Source organism: Lepidochelys kempii, chromosome 28 (assembly GCF_965140265.1).
Source record: "Lepidochelys kempii isolate rLepKem1 chromosome 28, rLepKem1.hap2, whole genome shotgun sequence".
NCBI lineage: Eukaryota > Metazoa > Chordata > Testudines > Cheloniidae > Lepidochelys > Lepidochelys kempii.
The window spans coordinates 5,218,596-5,237,548 of record NC_133283.1 but is presented as its reverse complement, the minus strand read 5'-3'; the positions used below and the strand labels follow the sequence as shown (position 1 = coordinate 5,237,548).

At 50.5% G+C, this 18,953-nt stretch overlaps 2 protein-coding genes and 1 non-coding gene across 3 annotated transcripts in view; 2 read left to right on the top strand and 1 right to left on the bottom strand.

The window, feature by feature from the left end:
- The window catches only part of LOC140904263 (uncharacterized), a 41,858-nt gene extending 23,026 nt beyond the window's left edge, over nucleotides 1-18,832 (top strand). The window contains 3 exon segments of the mRNA XM_073326758.1: nucleotides 10,394-10,407; nucleotides 15,935-16,852; nucleotides 16,855-18,832. Coding sequence (XP_073182859.1) covers nucleotides 10,394-10,407; nucleotides 15,935-16,852; nucleotides 16,855-16,997 — 1,075 coding nt within the window. The 3' untranslated portion in view covers nucleotides 16,998-18,832.
- Nucleotides 1,338-6,759, top strand: LOC140904256 (KRAB domain-containing protein 1-like). The gene is made up of 3 exons (XM_073326750.1): nucleotides 1,338-3,223; nucleotides 6,169-6,295; nucleotides 6,386-6,759. Exons 1-3 carry the CDS (start codon nucleotides 3,143-3,145, stop codon nucleotides 6,472-6,474), a joined length of 297 nt encoding a protein of 98 aa, XP_073182851.1. The 5' UTR covers nucleotides 1,338-3,142; the 3' UTR covers nucleotides 6,475-6,759.
- Nucleotides 12,420-12,539, bottom strand: LOC140904295 (5S ribosomal RNA). Its single transcript, XR_012156492.1, has one exon. It is a non-coding gene; the product is annotated as a 5S ribosomal RNA (ribosomal RNA).
- Nucleotides 18,833-18,953: the final 121 nt, after the last annotated feature.

Below are 18,953 nucleotides of genomic sequence, written 5' to 3'. Positions count from 1 at the left end.
GCGCTATCTCAGAGTCGCCCCGACACAGCCCCCCAACACAGCCCCCCCCACCCCGACACAGCCCCCGCCCGGCCCGACACAGCCCCCCCCACCCTGACACAGCCCCTCAATACACCGCCCCCCCAACACAGCCCCCCCGCCCCGACACACCGCCCCCCCAACACAGCCCCCCCGCCCTGACACAGCCCCCCCTGCCCCGACACACCGCCCCCCCCCCCGACGTCCTGCTTTCCTCTCTCTCTGCTTTTCAGAAACCGACCCCCAATCCCGCCGGTTCCCCGGCCTTGTCTGACCGCGGGTCTCGCCTCCCAGCTTTGGCCTCGTTCCAGGTCATCATCCAACATCAGTGAAAAATCCTCTCGGGTTCGGGGCTCTTCCCCAGGTCTCTAAACCCCAGCAGCGTCTCCTTCCTTGGAGGGGACCCGTGGGCCTGAGTCCTTCTCCATCCTGGAGATCGCAGGGGGTTAAGCTGCCCAGTGATCGTCTTCCCCCTCTCCGTTGAGACTCGTTTGTCCCCCCCCCCCCCCGTTATCTCTGTTAAAAGGTTTGCCGATGAACGAGACCAGCCACATATTTAATACCCACCAAATCCCTCTTTGGGGGATCAGTGGCTGCCAGCTGGCGACAGGAGAGTTGGCTGGACCCTTTTCTTTTCTCCAGCTGGCACGGGATGAGGAGGTCCCTCTGAGTGCAGCGTGGGTCCAGAAATATCCCAAACCCCGTGACAAAGGGTCCCCGTGAGGGGTGGCTTCTCACAGTGCTGAGGTGGATCCATGGTGGCCATTATTTGTTAGTGACCGGAAATGTAAACTTTTTAATTATTTTGAACCTCCAGCCCTTCCTTTCTCCTGTTCAAGAAGCATCCCCCTGGGCATCCTCTGCCTGTGTGACTGGTCGGCAGGGGCTGGCAATAACTTTCTATCCATTTATCAAACACTATGAGGTGAAACCACCATCGATTTCTGCTTCTCTCCTCTCTGGAAAACTGCAGGAACTTCAGGTTCTGTAGGGAAAATTCTTCCCGAGTCCTTGTCCTAGATCTGGGGGTTGAGGGAGGTGGGAAGGGGGTGAGCGCTCCCACACGGTGATCTGTTGAGGAGGATTCTGGCCTCATCCTTTCTGAACTGCGTTTCTGGTGTCATTGAAACGAGCGTTAATCCACAGTCATAGACTCACAGAAGATTAGGGTTAGAAGAAACCTCAGGAGGTATCTAATCCAACCTCCTGCTCGAAGCAGGACCAACCTCAACTAAATCATCCCAGCCAGGGCTTTGTCAAGCCAGGCCTTAAAAACCTCTAAGGAAGCAGATTCCACCACCTCCCTAGGTAACCCATTCCAGTGCTTCACCACCCTCCTAGTGAAATAGTGTTTCCTAATATCCAACCTAGACCTCCCCCACTGCAACTTGAGACCATTACTCCTCGTTCTGTCCTCTTCTGCCACTGAGAACAGTCTAGAGCCATCCTCTTTGGAACCCCCTTTCAGGTAGTTGAAAGCAGCGATCAAATCCCCCCTCATTCTTCTCTTCCGCAGACTAAACAATCCCAGCTCCCTCAGCCTCTCCTCATAACTCATGTGCCCCAGCTCGCTAATCATTTTTGTTGCCCTCCGCTGGACTATCTCCAGTTTGTCCACATCCTTTCTGCAGGGGGGGACAAACATGGACGCAATACTCCTGATGTGGCCTCACCGGTGCCGAATAGAGGGGAATAATCACTTCCCTCGATGGGCTGCATTAGTAGGAGCATTGCCAGCAGAATATGCCCTTAGCCTTCTTGGCAACAAGGGCGCCCTGGTGCCTCATGTCCAGCTTCTCATCCCCTGAAATCCCCAAGTCCTTTTCTGCAGAACTGCTGCTGAGCCATTCGGTCCCTAGTCTGTAGCGGTGCATGGGGTTCTTCCGTCCTAAGTGCAGGACTCTGCACTTGTCCTTGTTGAATCTCATCAGATTTCTTTTGGCCCAATCCTCCAATTTGGGTCACTCTGGACCCTATGCCTACCCTCCAGTGTATATACCTCTCCCGCCAGCTTAGTGTCCTCTGCGAACTTGCTGAGGGTGCAATCCACACCATCCTCCAGATCATTAATGAAAATGTTGAACAAAACCGGCCTCAGGACCGACCCCAGGAGTTGTTGGAGTCACTGCAAGGAAAGACAAGGAGTGACTCCAGATGAATAATTGTCCCGGTGGGGACGTGGTTTCATTTGCTGCTCTTACCACAGAGTTCTGATTGTTGCTAAAAGAGGGACGGCGGCTCAAACTGTCTGCTCAGGATACGGGGATTCAGCTTCCTGGGTCAGAGGCTGCAGCCTCCATTGTGATCTGGGAGACCAGGTTTAGCAGCTGCTGCTCCCGCAATGGGGTTCTGTGCTGGGAAGTGACCTTAATTAAAGCTTTCTCTGTACTTGTTCAAGGTGAGGGCTTTCTCCAGCTGATACTAGCCCCCTAGGGCAGCCCTAGGCTCTGTTAATAGTACATTTTTAGCCAGAGACTCCAGGTAAGTGAGAGAGACCTTGGAGAAAGTGCTGGGGACTGTGCAGACTCACTTTCATGCCAAATAGCTCCTCCTTGTTTCTCCTCCTTTCAGCAATTGCCAGGAAAAAAATCCAGCCATGGGAGACAGACAATTAAGGAATGGGGCTTTCCCAGCCAGAAGGGCTGGGAGACAGGACAGGGGAGAGAGACTGAAAGGGGCAGTGGGAGAAGTGAGTGGGGAGAGAGATATCCAGATCTCTAATCTGCCCAGACACATGTATTGCAGCATCCCTGGGCAGTGTCACTTTGCTGTGAACAAGAGGAGGATCAGAGAGAAGAAAAGCCAGTTCCTGACTCCATATTCCTCCTGCTGGGGTGTGGCTGCCCTGGGGTTAGTGTCGGAGGGACTCCTTTGGTTCTAATCTTTTCTAGCATTCTGTTCAGACGCTTTGTGACTGGGGGGACTTAAAAATATTTCTGTGAGCTGGGCTTGGCAGGAGGGGTCAGATCTACACTGTAATAAAGAAATGAAGCATTTTCCGAGAATGGCAGAATTTAGGATGTCTCTCTGCAGGGAAAGGGCTTGGGGGAATCGTGGTGTGAAATTAATTAAAGCCTGTTCTTAAATCTCCACAGTTGCCCTTGTCGCCCTGCCAGGCTGCAGAATGATGTCCGTGTTTCACACCAGCTCATCCCCTCCTCTCATGGAACAGGGAAGAGAAATGGCTGCAGAGGAACCAGTTCAGGTAGGGATTATTGGTGGGGTTGCTGGTGGGTTCCTGTTGGACGAGAGAGACAGCATATTAAGGTTTCGTCAGTCCGGTTTGGAGGTTGGAGAGGGGCAGGAAATACAGAGTGGAGAAAGGGAGGAGGCCAGGGTGTGGCAAACCTGCTGGAATTTGTTTAATGAGTGTCTTAGATTCTAGGAACAGACTGTAGTGGTGGTGTAATCGTCCCTCTCCTTCTGTGTCAGAGGGAGGCCGCACCGCCTCACCATGTCCTCAGGATCACCTGCCTAATCTCAGGGGAATTAGCAATCCAGGGAAAAACCCCAGACAGGAGCAGGGCCACCTGGGAGTCTGTCGGCTCTGGGCCCTTAGGCAGGGGCAGAGCAGACAACGGTTTAGGGGCCCAGGCCCTCAGGCAGGGCATGGCACTGACGATGCAAGGCTCCAGTGCTAAGGCAGGGCAGAGCGGTGAATAGTCTAGTGTCCTAGCTTTGGCAGGCGATAGGTGAACATTGGCCTTTTGGCCTACAGTGGGGAGGCTGCCACCACAAGGGTAGGGTGGTAGGGGGACTCGGGCCCACCTGACTCCACCGGCTCCCAGCCCAGGGCCCTAACAGTAGTGGAGTGGTCTGTCAGCGGGGATTCCATTGCACCAGTTTTGAAATACAAATCATAGAATGGTAGGACTGGAAGGGACCTCGAGAGGTCATCTAGTCCAGTCCCCTGCACTCAAGGCAGGACTAAGTATTATCTAGACCATCTCTGACAGGTGTTTGTGTGACCTGCTCTTAATAATCTCAATGACGGAGATTCTGCAACCTCCCTGGGCAATTTATTCTTCTCTTTTCCAGACTAAACAAACCCAGTTTTTTCAGTCTTCCCTCATAGCTCATGTTTTCTAGACCTTCAGTCATTTTTGTTACTCCTCTCTGGACTTTCTCCAATTTGTCCACATCCTTCCTGAAATGTGACATCCAGTTATAGGTAGGTATAGGCTCTGACTTTTATACTTCCTCTCCCATCTATCCACATCTGGTGGGAAGGCCGAGGCAGGTCTGGCTCTGCCCACCTGGGTACAGAGGGTGGTTCTTCCCCTTCTAGGTCAGAGGCAGGCCACTTCTCCTCACTACAGTGGCTGTGTACAGAGCCGTGAGCACAGGCGTGTACGTGGCGTGGTTCACCCCCACCACCGACACCTGTCCATTTTGCGTTGTGAGAGAGACCCTGACACACGCCTATCTGGAATGCACCAGGTTGCAGTCCCTATTCTGGCTCCTCCAGAACCTCCTTTTGAAATTCTGGCTGCATCTTTCCCCACATCTTTTCCTATATAAACTGTCCATGGCCCCACGAAGTCGCAAAACCTCTTCATCAGCCTCCTCCTGGCCCTGGCCAAAGTGGCCATCTACAATACCAGGAGGATGCTGGATGGGGAGGTGCCTATTTCTGTTCTTCCCTTGCTCACCTATCCAGGCAGAGGTCCTCTGGACAGCATCCACTGGCTCACTTGACAGCTTTGAGGAGCAGTGGTGCTGTCCAGGATTCTCTGCTTGGTGCTTCCTCATCTCCTCTAGATCCCTAATTTTGAACCTATGACCCCCCACTCCTAGCCCTGTTATTCCTTAGTTGTCCCCGGTATCATGTTGGGTCCCGGGTCCAGTGGCTCCTCCCACAAGGCTGGAATTCCCGGAATTCAGTAAGGCCTCATTACACAGACCTATGCGGTTTGGAGGTGGAAATGCCCCAATTTTGTGGAACAGGAAACAACCCACCTAGATGGGGCTAGGAAAACGGACCAGACTCCCAGTGCTGGAGCCTGACCCAACTCACCAGCGGCTGCTGTGTGAGGGGGAACCCAGCGGTGAGGCTTAGGGGACATGCCTCTCCCTTCAGATCCAGTTCTTCACAATGATGAGGGTGTTGGGCTTTCTACCAGGGAGTTCTCCCTGGACCCTGCTGGGGGCTCCATCTCCTGTATCAGTCTGTGGCTAGTCGCTGGCGAGCTCTCGAGGTTGAGGATCTCTTCCACAGGTTTGATTTTTTGTGGGTCCTTCGGTGACTGAGGAGTCCGATCCTTGAGCCACAGGCTCATTGGCAGACATTGCAGATGGTGTTGGAAGACAGGGTTGGGCCACGATTGCTGCGTGACCGTTGTCTTTCCTTTCTTTTCTGGTGTCTTTCTGTGACCAGGGCAAGGCAGTTTTCCTGCAAAGGGGATGTTCCTGCTCTGACAAGTCTTCGCCAGTTATCCCTGTTCTCCCAGTGTGTGGTGTCAATATCACATTTCTTGCTGTTTTTCTTGAGGGTGTCTTTAAAGCATTTCTTTTGGCCTCCCCATTTCCTTTCTCCTTTGGTGAGTTGGGCGTACAGCCGTTGTTTTGGTAAGCACACATCAGGCATGTGCACACAGAGCCCGCTCCACCTCATCTGGTGCTGGATAATAGGGGCCTCAACCCTGAAGATGCTGGCGTTTGTGAGGACCCTGACATTAGTGCGATGATCCTCCCTCTTCACGTTGAGGATCTGCCGAAGAAAGTGCTGGGGCTGGGTTTCCTGGTTTTTCCAGTGTTTTCTGTAGGTCACCCATGTCTCGCAGCCGGGGAGGAGAGTTGGGCTTACCCCCGCTTTGTAAGCTAAACGCCTAGTGCGTGTTGTGATTGTTAAATGCCTGGCGAGGCAGTCTGCCAAAGACAAGGCTGGCACAGCAGACTCTGTGCTGAATCTTGACATCTGTGTCTGCCCTCTGTGAGAGATGGCTGCCAAGATAGGCAAAGTCTGTGCTGGGAGAGACAAGGGGCTCTTTTTGTCCCCTCACCCTGGTGTTTTCTGGATGCTCTGAGCGGGGTGGGACTGTGCTGATGGTGAGCCACCAGAGCTTCCATTTGATTGGCTCCTCTCCCCCATGAATAGTGGGGCTGCGAGTGGGGCAGCAGGCACTGAGGGTTGGGCTCTTGCTCTTTCAGGGGCCGGTGACCTTCGAGGAGGTGGCTGTGTATTTCACCAGGGAAGAGGGGGCTCTGCTGGACCCCGCTCAGAGAGCCCTCTACAGAGACGTCATGCAGGAGACCTACGAGAATGTGACCTCGCTGGGTAAGGGTTCCTGTCCCTGTGGTTACTAGAAGGGGAAGTGACTAATTAAGGTTCATGTCACCCCTACAATGCCACCTCTCCTCTGCCCAGTTTCAGCATCCTCCGAAGATGCCTGTGACCCACACACGAGCACTCTCCCGTCCCCCGCTACACAACGCTTGGGGGGCAAGAGCACATGAACAGTTCAGCACGGTGGTCACCAGCCGGGGGTGCAGTGAGACTGCCTGCCCCGACCCCATGCCGCTCCCGGAAGTGGCCAGCACAGCCTGGGGGAGCAGGGTGCTGGGGGTCTCCCTCTGTGCGCTGCTCCTGCCTGCAAGCCCTGCCCTCGCAGCTCCCATTGGCCAGAAATGGGGAACTGTGGCCAATGGGAGCTGCGGGGGAGGTGCTTGCAGAGAGGGGCGTGCCCCCCATCCCTTCCCCCCAGGGGCTTCCGGGAGCAGCGTGGGGCCAGGGTAGGCAGGGAACCTGCCTTAGCAGCAGCCAAGCTGCACCACCAACCGGGAGCGCCGGAGGTAAGTGCTGCCTGGCAGGAGGCCACACCCCAACCCTCAGCCCTGAACCCCCTCCCAGAGCCAGCACCCAATACCCTCTCCTGCACCCTGAACCCCCTCCTGCACCCCAAGCCCCAGCGCTGACCCTCCTCCTGTAGCCAGCACCCCAAACCCCCTCCTGCACCCCAACATTCTACTCCAGCCCAGACCCCCCTCCTGCAACCAAACTCCCTTTCAGAGCTTGCACCCCTCACTGCCTTCTGCACCCCAACCCCCTCTTGCACTCCAAATCCCAGACTTGAGCCCCCTCCCAGAGCCAGCACCCCAAACCTCCTCCTGCACCCCAACACTGCCCCAGCCTGGAGCCCCCTCCTGCACCCAAACTCCCTCCTAGAGCTTGCACCCCTCACCCCCTCCTGCACCCCAACCCCCTGCCTCAGGCTCAGCCCAGAGCCCCCTCAGCACTGGTGTGAGGTAGGGGTGATTTTTCAGAGTCCTAAACAACAGAGTTATCCTGGCAAAACTTTCAAGAGCAGACCATGTCAGAGTCTGCATGTGGATTTTACATGAAAATATTCTCAACTGGGAAGCGATAGACGCACTCAAATCGCCAAGCCCTTTTGAGGCCATGTCTACACTACGAAGTTAATTCGACATTATGTAAGTCGACATCAAGGCTGTGAATTAAGCAAGTCGATCTTGTGTGTCCACACCATGCTCCTTGTGTCGGCGGAGTGCGTCCTCACTAGCATCGCTTGCATCGATGCATGGAGCACTGCACTGTGGGTAGCTATCCCACAGTGCAGGTAGCCAAATGGAATTTTGGGTAGGGCTTGCAATGCCTCATGGGAAAGCTTGTTTGCAGATGCACTGAAATAATCATCAAAGCTCTGGGAATCATAGGACTGGAAGGGACCTCGAGAGGTCACCTAGTCCTGTCCCCTGCACTCATGGCAGGACTAAGTATTATCTAGACCATCCCTGACAGGTGTTTGTCCAGCCTGCTCTTCAAACCTCCAATGATGGAGATTCCACAACCTCCCTGGGCAATTCATTCCAGTGCTTCACCACCCTGACAGTTACGAAGTTTTTCCTAATGTCCAGCCTAAACCTCCCTTGTTGCAATTTAAGCCTGTTGCTTCTTGCCCTATCCTCAGAGGTTAAGAAAAAACAATTGTTTCCCCTCCTCCTTGTAACAACCTTTTACATACTTGAAAACTGTTCTCATGTCCCTTCTCAGTCTTCTCTTCTCCAGACTAAACAAACCCAATTTTTTCAATCTTCCCTCAGAGGTCATGTTTTCTAGACCTTTCATCATTTTTGTTGCTCTTCTTTGGACTTTCTCCAATTTGCCCACATCTTTCCTGAAATGTGGTGCCCAGAGCTGGACACAATACTCCAGTTGAGGCCTAATCAGCGCAGAGTAGAGCAGAAGAATTACTTCTCGTGTCTTGCTTACAATACTCCTGCTAATACATCCCAGAATGATGTTTGCCTTTTTTTTTTTTTTTTTTTGCAACGGTGTTCCACCGTTGACTCATATTTAGCTTGTGGTCCACTATGACCCCCAAATCCATTTACGCAGTACTCCTTCCTACACAGTTACACCTCCAGTCACTGCTCTGATTAACACATATCTCTTAAGTGCTAGTGTGGACATAGCCTTTATCGGTAAAGCTTTTGTCGGTCAGGGGTGTGGCCAGCGCTCTGTTGGCGGGAGACACTCGTTGCGGGTTTAATGATGTCAGTGGGAGAGCTATCTCCCATTGGCATAGAGCAAGTAGATGGGAGACTTTCTTGCTGCTATACAGTCTGTAGTGTAGACTTAGTCTAAGATAAAAGTGGCAAAGAGCCCTGTGGCACCTTATCGACTAACAGACGTATTGGAGCATAAGTTTTCGTGGGTGAATACCCACTTCGTCGGATGCCTGGAGTGGAAATTTCCAGAGGCAGGTAGGTATAAATATGCAAGTAAGAATCAGGCTAGGGATAAGGAAGTTAGTTCAATCAGGGAGGATGAGGCCCTCTTCTAGCAGTTGAGGTGTGAACCCCAAGGGAGGAGAAACAGCTTTTGTCGTTGGCGAGCCATTCACAGTCTTTGTTTAATCCTGAGCTGATGGGGTCAAATTTGCAAATGAACTGAAGTTCAGCAGTTTCCCTTTGAAGTCTGGTCCTGAAGTTTTTCTGCTGCAGGATGGCGACCTTTACATCTGCTATTGTGTGTGTCCAGGGAGGTTGAAGTGTTCTCCTACAGCTTTTTGTATATTGCCATTCCTAATATCTGATTTGTGTCCATTTATCCTTTTACGTAGGGACTGTCCCGTTTGGCCGATGTACATGGCAGAGGGGCATTGCTGGCACATGATGGCGTAGATTACATTGGTGGACGTGCAGGTGAATGAACCGGTGACGGTGTGGCTGATCTGGTTAGGTCCTGTGATGGTGTCTCGGGTGTAGATATGTGGGCAGAGTTGGCATCGAGGTTTGTTGCATGGATTGGTTCCTGAGTTAGAGTTACTACAGTGTGGTGTGTCGTTACTGGTGAGAATATGCTTCAGGCTGGCGGGCTGTCTGTGGGCGAGGATTGGCCTTAATGTTCTTAATGTTTCCTCTGAATATTGTGGGGGTGCCTCAGTTTCCCCTAGGCAGTTCTTAAGTATCTAGGTGGTGGGATAAAGGTGTGTGATTGTTGCAGAGCCCTACTGTGATGGTGTCTGCACAGAGAATGGCCAACACCCTGTCTCCTGGCAACTGATGGCCTGGGCCCCTCCCCTGCAAGGTGCCAACTGAAGGTGTGGGAGAACAACGAGATCAGGTGACCTCCTGGCCCAGGAAAGAGACAAAGGCCAGAAGAGGGGCTGGAGAGTTCAGTTTGGAGCTGGCTGGGGAAATGGAGGGGGGCCCAGACGGGGCTCTGGCCTCCCTGGCTCCAAGATGGACCTGACTCAGGGGTCCTGATTCCTGTACCTACAAGCTCTGGTTTGGACTGTGTTCCTGTCGTCTAATAAACCTTCTGTTTTACTGGCTGGCTGAGAGTCACGTCTGACTGCGGAGTTGGGGGGCAGGGCCCTCTGGCTTCCCCAGAAGCCCTGCCTGTGCGGACTCGCCGTGGGAAACGCATGGTGTGAGAAGGGGATGCTGAATGCTCCGAGGTCAGGTCCAGGAAGGTGGAAACTGTGTGAGCTTTTTGCCCTGGAGACAGTCTGCTCACAGAGAAGAGGTATGGTCTCTAAGCATTTTACAGCCGAGCTGGGCTGTGACCTTCTGTTCATGAGACAAATCTCACTGCCAGCTTGCCGCCACGCTGGAGGATGCAGGGTGTATCTCTGTACTGCCAAATATACCTCCACATTCCATGATCTTACCTCATAAACAGGATCCTGCTGTTTATTATTTTGTGTAAATTTCCTCTCTTGAAGATTTCACAATCTCTTCATTAGCATTTGGCCCAACGTACAAACTGGGACACCTCCCCCATCTGTCTATCTGTCCCCATCTGTCTCTTGTCTGATTCTTAGATTGTCAGCTCCGTGGGGCAGGGGACTGTTTTTGTTCTGTGTCTGTAGAACATCCAGCACAGTGGGATGATGGTCAGTGGTTGGAGATATGAGCATTACAGTAATAGAAATAATAAATACCAATCCTTGGGAGAGTCCAGGCAGTGGGAGGGAGGGTGTTGGAGAGCAGGGGAGTGTCCAGGCGGTGGTAGGCTGGTGGGGAGTAGGTTTGGGCTGAAGAGTTCCTGGGATGTCTGGGGGCAGGGGGAAAGAGACGTACCATGACATAGGTCCTGTAGGGAGTTGTGCTGCAATGGAGGGCTGGACGAAATGAGGAGTTGGTTTCAGCGGGCCTGACCCATTCATTGTACCCCAACTCGCTAATGTCTTAAACTGTGCAGTAGAACATCCGAGTTACGAACACCTGGGGAATAGAGGTTGTTCAGAACTCTGAAAAGTTCGTAAGTCTGAACAAAACGTTGTGGTTCTTCTTTCACATGTTTACAACTGAACATTGACTTAATACAGCTTTGAAAGTTTATTCTGTAGAAGAAAGATGCTGCTTTTAACCATCTTAATTTAAATGAAACTAGCACAGAAACCCTTTCCTTTTCGTGTCCAATCTTTTGTTTTAACCTTCCTATTTATTTTTTAGTCCTTTATGTTTAACACAGTGTGGTACTGTGTTTGGCGGGGTGTGGGTGTGTGTCTTTGCTGCTGCCTGATGGAGCACTTCCAGGTCCAAATGACCTGTCGTCGAGCAGTCAGTCGGTAACTCTGGGGTTCATAACTCTGAGGTTCTGCTGTTTTTGAAAGGAAGGGACAGATGCCCTAAGCCAGTGGCAGAGAGCTCTCCCATTGACTTAATTTCTCCAGCCCGGGCGGCAGCAGCTATGTCGGTGGGGAAAGATCTCCCGCTGGCATAGCATTGTCCGCACCTGCACTTAAGTCCGTGTAACTTCTGTTGCTCAGGGGGGCAGTTTATTCACATCCCTTAGTGACATAAGTTATACCAATGTGAGCTGTAGTGTGTACCTAGCCTAAGATAGTAATAGAAAGCTAACAACATCATGTTCATTAATATTGCGTAGTGTATGTCTGGAGGACAAATGCAGAAGTACAGACATTTTGGGAATGCTGTTCTTAAAGCACGGCTGCCAGCCAGGGCTGAAGTTACCCCACCCTAGACAAAGACGGGTGGTTCTGCTACCTTGAAGGCATATTCAAGGTACATTAAGAGAAAATGGGAATGCAATTTACATAAAAGAAACCGTCAAACTATGCAGAGGTAGCCACTCAGCATCAGGTAGGAGAGGATATCGCAGAAACAGGCCAATTTGCATTTTAGCAAACACCAGCAGGGGAGGAAACCAGCATTGAACTTCCTTCATCGCGAGACTCCAGGCCTCCTTCCTCACAGCTTGAATGACTTTTACTTTGGAGGGGAACCTTCAGAAAACTCCCTTTCAAAGGTTCACTGAACTATACCAAAGAGAGGCGGAGACTCCCAAGTTATCTTTCATTTAAGAAGACAAAGGAGCCAAGCCCTTTCGACTTTGGGGGAGATACGGAGCAAGGGGGTGCTCTGCCCTCTTGCTGGAAAGTAGTATTGTCAGATTAGTGAAAAATTTCAAAGTCCCCCCTCGGCCACCAGGTCAACCCCGAGGAAAAGGGCTGAAAAATTTTCAAAGTCCATGCTCGGCCATCAGGTCAACCCCATTCAAACTCATGGGTTGACCTGATGGCCGGTTGTCTCGCGGATGTCCAGAAGGGGTCGCCCAAAGTCACCTCTGCCGACCAAGGGAACCGCAACGTCAGACAGGATTCCAGGTTGGTCCCGCTGAAAGGGGGGGTGGGATTTTCGACTTTTCCATTAGGGCCAGAGGACCAAACGAGCCCGTCATGGGGCCGGGGGCTCGCCCTGTGGCTTCTTTTGGGGCCATGGGTCCCCAGTGGAGGAAGCCAGCGGGGGAGCTGGGCACCCGTCACCCACACCCTTGTCCTCCGGCTGTGACCATCTGACTTGGAGGAGCCAGGGGCTGAGGGGCGACCAGGGGCTTTTCACCCCACCCCACCCCGTCTCCCGCCCTTCTTCCCCAGAAAAGGAGAGAGCTGGCTCAGACCGGGAAAAGCTGCCTACGGCACCTGGGATTCCCTGGCGTTCACCCATCCAAGTACTAGCCAGGCCCGGGACGGTTTACCTTCCGAGATCGGACGGGATCGGGGGGCGTTCGGTCCGGTATGGCCGTAGGCACCCGGCTTCGCGCCGCCTCGTCCGCTTTCCCTTACTGACTCCCAGGCCTGCTGGACCGAATCCCGGGCTCCCCCGGTTCCCCCGCGTCGCCTGCCGTGCAGCAGGGCCCCCTGCCTCAGGTGGGCCCGATCCTTTTTTTTGAGCTCTGGGGACTGGCCTGGCTGCTGGAGCTCCCCCCCTCCCCCTTCTGGCATCAGGGAAATTTTTTTTCAGACTTCCAGGGGCCCGATCCCTGTCCTCAGCATTGCGGGGCGGCCGGGGGCCTTCTCTCACTGCAGTCATGAACGGCGAGACGCTCAGCCACCAGGTCAAACCCCGAGAAAAAGGGCTGAAAAAATTTCAAAGCCCTCCTCCCTCCCCCCCCCCCCCCGGCCACGAGGTGCAAAGAAGCCTTATTATTCTTGTGAATGGTCCAGGAAAAAGTAGACAGTGCAGAGCACGTGGTTTGGGAAAAATTCAGGAGTGGATGTGTTACTGTCTCTGACAGGTGTATACCAGGCTGGTAGAATCCAGAATGTGCCGGGGTGTAAGAAGCAGGCTGCTGGGGTCAGAGCTGCTGGTCCAGGGTTATTTATCTCACAGACACTCAGTGCGTCCTTGAATGCTGGCTGGGAGCATCCAGACAAGGGAGCTCCAGCAGAACATTTCAGATCACCCAGGATTACAGATGACACAACTCCGCACTGGTCTGGATTGCCCCCCAGCATGTGACAATGGCCTAGGATGGTAGTGAAACATCTTGAGTCTTGCTCCCCCAACCCCATCTGCAATAGCCACAATCTCTCTTCTCTGCAGGCTCCTTGGATCTTGGGGTCCATCATTCCTGAAGTCACCTGGCCTGATCCTTATTTTTCACATTCTGCTTTTCCAGATGACTGTGTCTGTTGCTTCTGATTTCCCAGCATTCTCCACAGCCAGGGATTTTCATACTCCCTCCCATTACACTGGGCTCACTAGATTCCCCGATGCCGCAGTATGTGCCTTCCTGACCTCGAATAGTGCTGAGATCCTGCATTCAGTGATCTCCCTGCCCTTCCTGTTCCTTACTGCACAGAACCCCACCAGCCCATGCTGGCCATTCCCAGCTTCCCCAGGACTCTCGCATCGTCTCTGGACCTCTCTGTCAGCAAAAAGCAGTGCCAGGGAGACTTGACCTCTGTCTGGAGTCTTCAATTTCTAAGACATGGATTTACCTTCTCTGTAGTTTAGAACATAAGAACAGCCATACTGGGTCAGACCAAAGGTCCATGTAGCCCAGGATCCTGTTTTCTGACCATGGCAATGCCAGGTGCCCCAGGGGGAATAAACAGACAGGTTATCGTCAAGTGATCCATCCCCTTTCACCCAATTCCCAGCTTCTGGCAACCAGAGGCTAGAGTCACAATCCTGGCTAATAGCCATTGATGGCCATTTTATACTGCCTTTTATACTGCTTTGCTGTAAGATCAGCCACTCCTGGCCAGTTAACACACTGTGTGCAGCATGTAACTCGCTTTCAGCCGCACAGTGTTGGGTGGTGCTAGTCAGCCACTTGTGAATTATACTGCAGGAGAACACCTGCAAATTCGCTAGTCCCAGACTGTCCCCCTGGCACTCTCCAGCACATTACTAAACAATACGAGGTCATATAAAGTCTGCTCACTTCATCAATGGAAAATGACCTTCAACAGGTTTGTTATCCCAAGAGGAGTTTCTCACACACTTTAATCCAAACACGCTAGTTATATAAAACAATAAAACAACTTCATTAACTACAGAAAGAAAAGATTTTAGGTGACTACAAGTAATGAGGAATAAAAGTCAGGATTGGTTACAAAAGAAATAAAAGATAAAATGCAAACTAACGTCTAACTTAAGCTAAAACAGATTCACAGTGAATGTGTTCCTCCCGCTATATGCTGTGACAAACTGGGTTTCCTTTCAGCCAGGACCCTGCCTCCCCAATTTCAGTTCTTCAGGAGTAGCTGTGATGAGCAGAGAGAAAAGGGGAGAGATACTCTCAAGCATTTTCCCCACCTCTTCTTCTTATTCAGTCCTTTGTGCTAGAAACAGCCTCATTTTTCAGCTGAGTCATGGTGATGGGCTGTCTGCTGTGGATTTGAGCTTCAAGCCGTCCCTGAGATGGAATGTAAATTTCTTGTTCACACCTTCCCCCTGCTGGAGAATGGCCGTTTAACCAGGTGATAGCTTTGCTGTCTCTGAGGAACTGTTCTGCAGAATTCTAGCATTTTTTCAGAAACATCTACAGTAAAATCTCATGTGTTTACATACACAGTGTTGCTACACATATTTTAACAGGACAATAAAGTTCAGCATATATTCAATTTCCAAACTATGCCTAACAAGACATACTTTGTACAAAATATATCATAATTTTGCAAAAGAGTGAATATACAGTTACAGACTGTCACAGTATCTGTCTGTGTGTGTTCCCAGCATATATGTGAATAGTTCAACCTCTCATAAGCAGGGTGTTCTGCACCTTTCAGAACCTGGAGAGGAGGCCCTGTGATTTCACTGGTTTACTAAGCACTGAGTTAAATTAAGAATTATTTTTTATTACAAAGTCTTAGGAATTCACCTGATGTCATTTGTTTTCTTTCATCTGAGCAGGGTTTCCAGTTTCCAAACCTGATCTTATCTCCCAGCTGGAACAAGGGAAAGAGCCATGGGTCCCAGACCTCGAGGGTTCAGGGGAAAGAGAGCTCCTGAGACGTCCTTGCGCAGGTGAGGAAATATTAAACTAACTCAATCTGTAAGTGCCTGATGGAAAAATCTGGGATACCCTACAAAGACCTCGGGAGCTCTCTGAGTTTGGGAGGATTGTCCCCAGCAGATGGTGTATCCTCAGGGCATATATAGCTTATGGCTTCCTACAGATCCTAACTGACACATATCAGTGGGAAGCTACTGACAATTTGGATTTGATATGAAGGCAGAATTGATCCCCTCCTCTCTCCATTTTTGGGGAAGAGTTAGGGGAATTCAGTTCCTGGTTTTTGACATCTCTCCAGCACTTATTTTGGTTTGCTTTTTCCTTTTCCATCCCTGTTTGAGGTTTCTCTCTCTGTCCCAGCAGGTGATGCGATGGTGAGTGAGAATGAGGAGCAGAAGTCTCAGCAGGAAGATGCTGCGCAAGTTGCACCTCACGGAATATTATCAAAAATAACCAGAGGGAACATGTCCAGGAATCATGAGCAGGGAAAAATCTGTGAGATTCAGCAAAGACCAGAGAGAGAGCAGGGAAACCAGCCAGGGGAGAAATTTAATAAAACTATTTACTGTCAGGGAACTCACAAAGACCTCAAAGAAACCACAGCCCAGCAGAGAAGCCTGACAGGAAGGAGGAAGAAAAAAGACACTGAGTGTGGGGAAAACTTCAGTGATGGCTCAGCCCTTATTAAACATCAGAGAATTCACACTGGTGCGAAACCCGATGAATGGTGTGAGCGTGGGAAAAGCTTCACTGAGAGCTCAGAACTTACTGCACATCAGAGAATCCACACAGGGGAGAGGCCCTATGAATGCTCCGAGTGTGCAAAAACCTTCATTCACAGCTCACACCTCAAGACTCATCAGAGAATCCACACGGGGGAGAGGCCTTATGAATGCTGTGAGTGTGGGAAAACCTTCAGTCGGAGCTCAAATCTCATTAGACATCAGACAATTCACACGGGAGAGAGACCCTATGAATGCTCTGAGTGTGCGAAAACCTTCACTCACCGCTCAGACCTCAAGACACATCAGAGAATCCACACAGGGGAGAGGCCTTATGAATGTTGTGAGTGTGGGAAAACCTTCAGTCGGAGCTCAAATCTCATTAGACATCAGACAATTCACACGGGAGAGAGACCCTATGAATGCTCTGAGTGTGCGAAAACCTTCAACTGCAGCTTCCACCTCACTCGACATCAAAGAATCCACATGGGGGAGAGGCCCTACAAATGCTGCGAGTGCGGGAAAACCTTCACTCACACCTCATACCTTGCTAGACATCAGAGAATACACACAGGAGAGCGACCCTATAAATGCGGTGAGTGTGGGAAAGCCTTCAGTCGCCGCTCACACCTCCATACACATCAGAGAATGCACACCGGAGAGAGACCCTATAAATGCCGTGAGTGTGGGAAAACCTTCATTCGCAGCTCACAGCTCGCGAGACATCAGAGACTCCACACAGGAGAGAGTCCCTATGAGTGCAGTGAGTGTGGGAGAAGCTTCTCTCAGAGCCCAAACGTTGCTCAACATCAGAGAATCCGCACACGTGAGAAACCCTATAAATGCGGCGAGTGTGGGAAAAGCTTCAATGAGAGCTCAACCTTATCAGACATCAAAGAGCCCACAAGGGGGAGTGGCCCTATGAATGCTGTGAGTGTGGGAAAAGCTTCACTTGGAGCTCAGCCCTTAACTATCATCAGAGTATCTGCAAGGGAGCTAAACACCATAAAAACCTCTAGGGCTGTCCCAACACTTGTTCTTTAATGCTTTTGCTAATTCCCACATAGTAACCTTTAAAGCTGTTTGAACCGTTTGCATCAGTGTTATCCCTCAGCTTGTCCAGACGAGTTACCCATTTTTGTCTTTTGCAGCTCTCTCTTTTGAGGTGGACCTGGTTGTCCTTACTATCCACTCCATTGTCTCAGGAGTAATGGGAGTTTGTCTCTCCTTCCACAAAACAAGGAGCATCACATTTATACTGTTCCTCTTATTGCACTGTTGTTTTTAGAGTGACCAATGATAGATTGTATCATTCTCAGTTGTTCTCACATTGCTCTGGAGTGCGCTCAACGGCATTTGAGGACGTTTTCTTCAGTTATGATGTATTTATATATAATGAAGAGAAGCAGGGGCAGGAAACAATTGTCACTTCAGCCTCTGTGACACTGGAAGGAGATGGAGTGACTCAGTGGTTCCTTCCTTCCCCAGCACTCCAGAACGGTTTCCTCCTTTCTGAGGCATGTAGAGTTTATCTTCTTCGCATTCTATCCCTCCACCTCTCAAAGTGTCATGTAATGCAGCGTTCTCAGCTGTCTGTGCTTGGAGACGATGCTTTGATTTCTTTAATCCTCAATCAGAGTCACTATGACTAGAGACGAAAGTGTCAAAGACCTGCAAGAGGAATTCAAATGGAACCCAAACACAGTGTGATGATTTGGAGTTTGAATTCCAGTTTCCATCTATTGGCAAAGCCACTTGGGGTGTTTTTTTCTCCCTTATGAGGATGTTATATTGCTAAAACTTTTGTAAGTAATGTAATTCAATAATGAGACGGTGCTGAGTCCAGCAGGTTTGAATGGATCAGAGGAGAATGTGATGGGAGAATCTATTGTCCTAATTCTGAATCCTGAGATGTAACCTGCTCTGGAATTTCACTTGACTCTTTCATTTTCATGTAGTCTACCTCTTTGTGAGGTGGGTGTGACAGTATGCCCCCATATTCTTCATAGAAATATTGTTATAATTATAGCATATCTAAGATGTATTTTATGCAAGATGGGTCATGTGAGGTCCATTGGAAAGGTTATGATGTACTGAATGTGATTATCCTATGTATGCATTATTCTTTTTGTATCTAAAGTTAGGAATATCGGCTATACATCTGTACTACAAAAGTATTTGCACCTGGGGAACGCCCACCAGACAGAATACAATCAGTCTGGATTGGCCATTAGGAAGAACAATTTATCTCTGAAGATGCTAATCTCCCACCTTTCTGAGAAGCTTTTCTGGCATGCCACAAACAACCTCTGACTCATGGCTGTTTTGACACTGCAGGGTCATGTGATCACATCACCTGGTACTGGACTCCATGATAGAATACCAGTATTTTTTCCACTGCGGGGGGAACCACACTCAAAAATAAAGGGTTCTCACCATATGTAAAATCTATTTAAGTCTGGAGAGTGGCTTAATCAATGTTCATTCTTCACTGAATTCCTGCCCAGGATGACTGCTGGAAACATCTAAGAAACAAAGACAAAGGGCGGGGGCGGGGGGGGGGGCGGTGCAGAAGGACTGAGCCCAGGCTGGGAAGGTGTCTGGCCTGTGAAAGAAATACCTGGAGTTTTAAGCTGCAAGCAAGAGCAGCTTGCCTTCAAGAAGCTCTGCAATCTGTCTAAAACAACATTTAGGGTGAGAAATTACTACTTGTAACCCATTTCTTCAGTATTAAGCTTAGCTTGTGTGTTTGTTTCATTTGCTAGGTAATCTGCTTTGATCTGTTGGCTATCCCTTATAATCACTCAAAATCTATCTTTTGTAGTTAATAAACTTGTTTTTGTTTTCTCTAAAACCAGTTATTCATAGCTGGGAGGTGTAAAAAGCTGTGCACATCTCCCTCCACATGGACAGAGGGAGTGAATTTCATGAGCTTACGCTGTACAGTGCAAGACGATACAATTTTGGGTTTGCAC

Coding starts and splice junctions, on each gene's coding strand:
- LOC140904256 (XM_073326750.1), top strand. CDS start 3,143: ATGATGTCCGTGTTTCACACCAGCTCATCCCCTCCTCTCATGGAACAG. Junction 3,224..6,168: donor CTGCAGAGGAACCAGTTCAG/GTAGGGATTATT, acceptor TTGCTCTTTCAG/GGGCCGGTGACCTTCGAGGA. Junction 6,296..6,385: donor CGAGAATGTGACCTCGCTGG/GTAAGGGTTCCT, acceptor TCCTCTGCCCAG/TTTCAGCATCCTCCGAAGAT.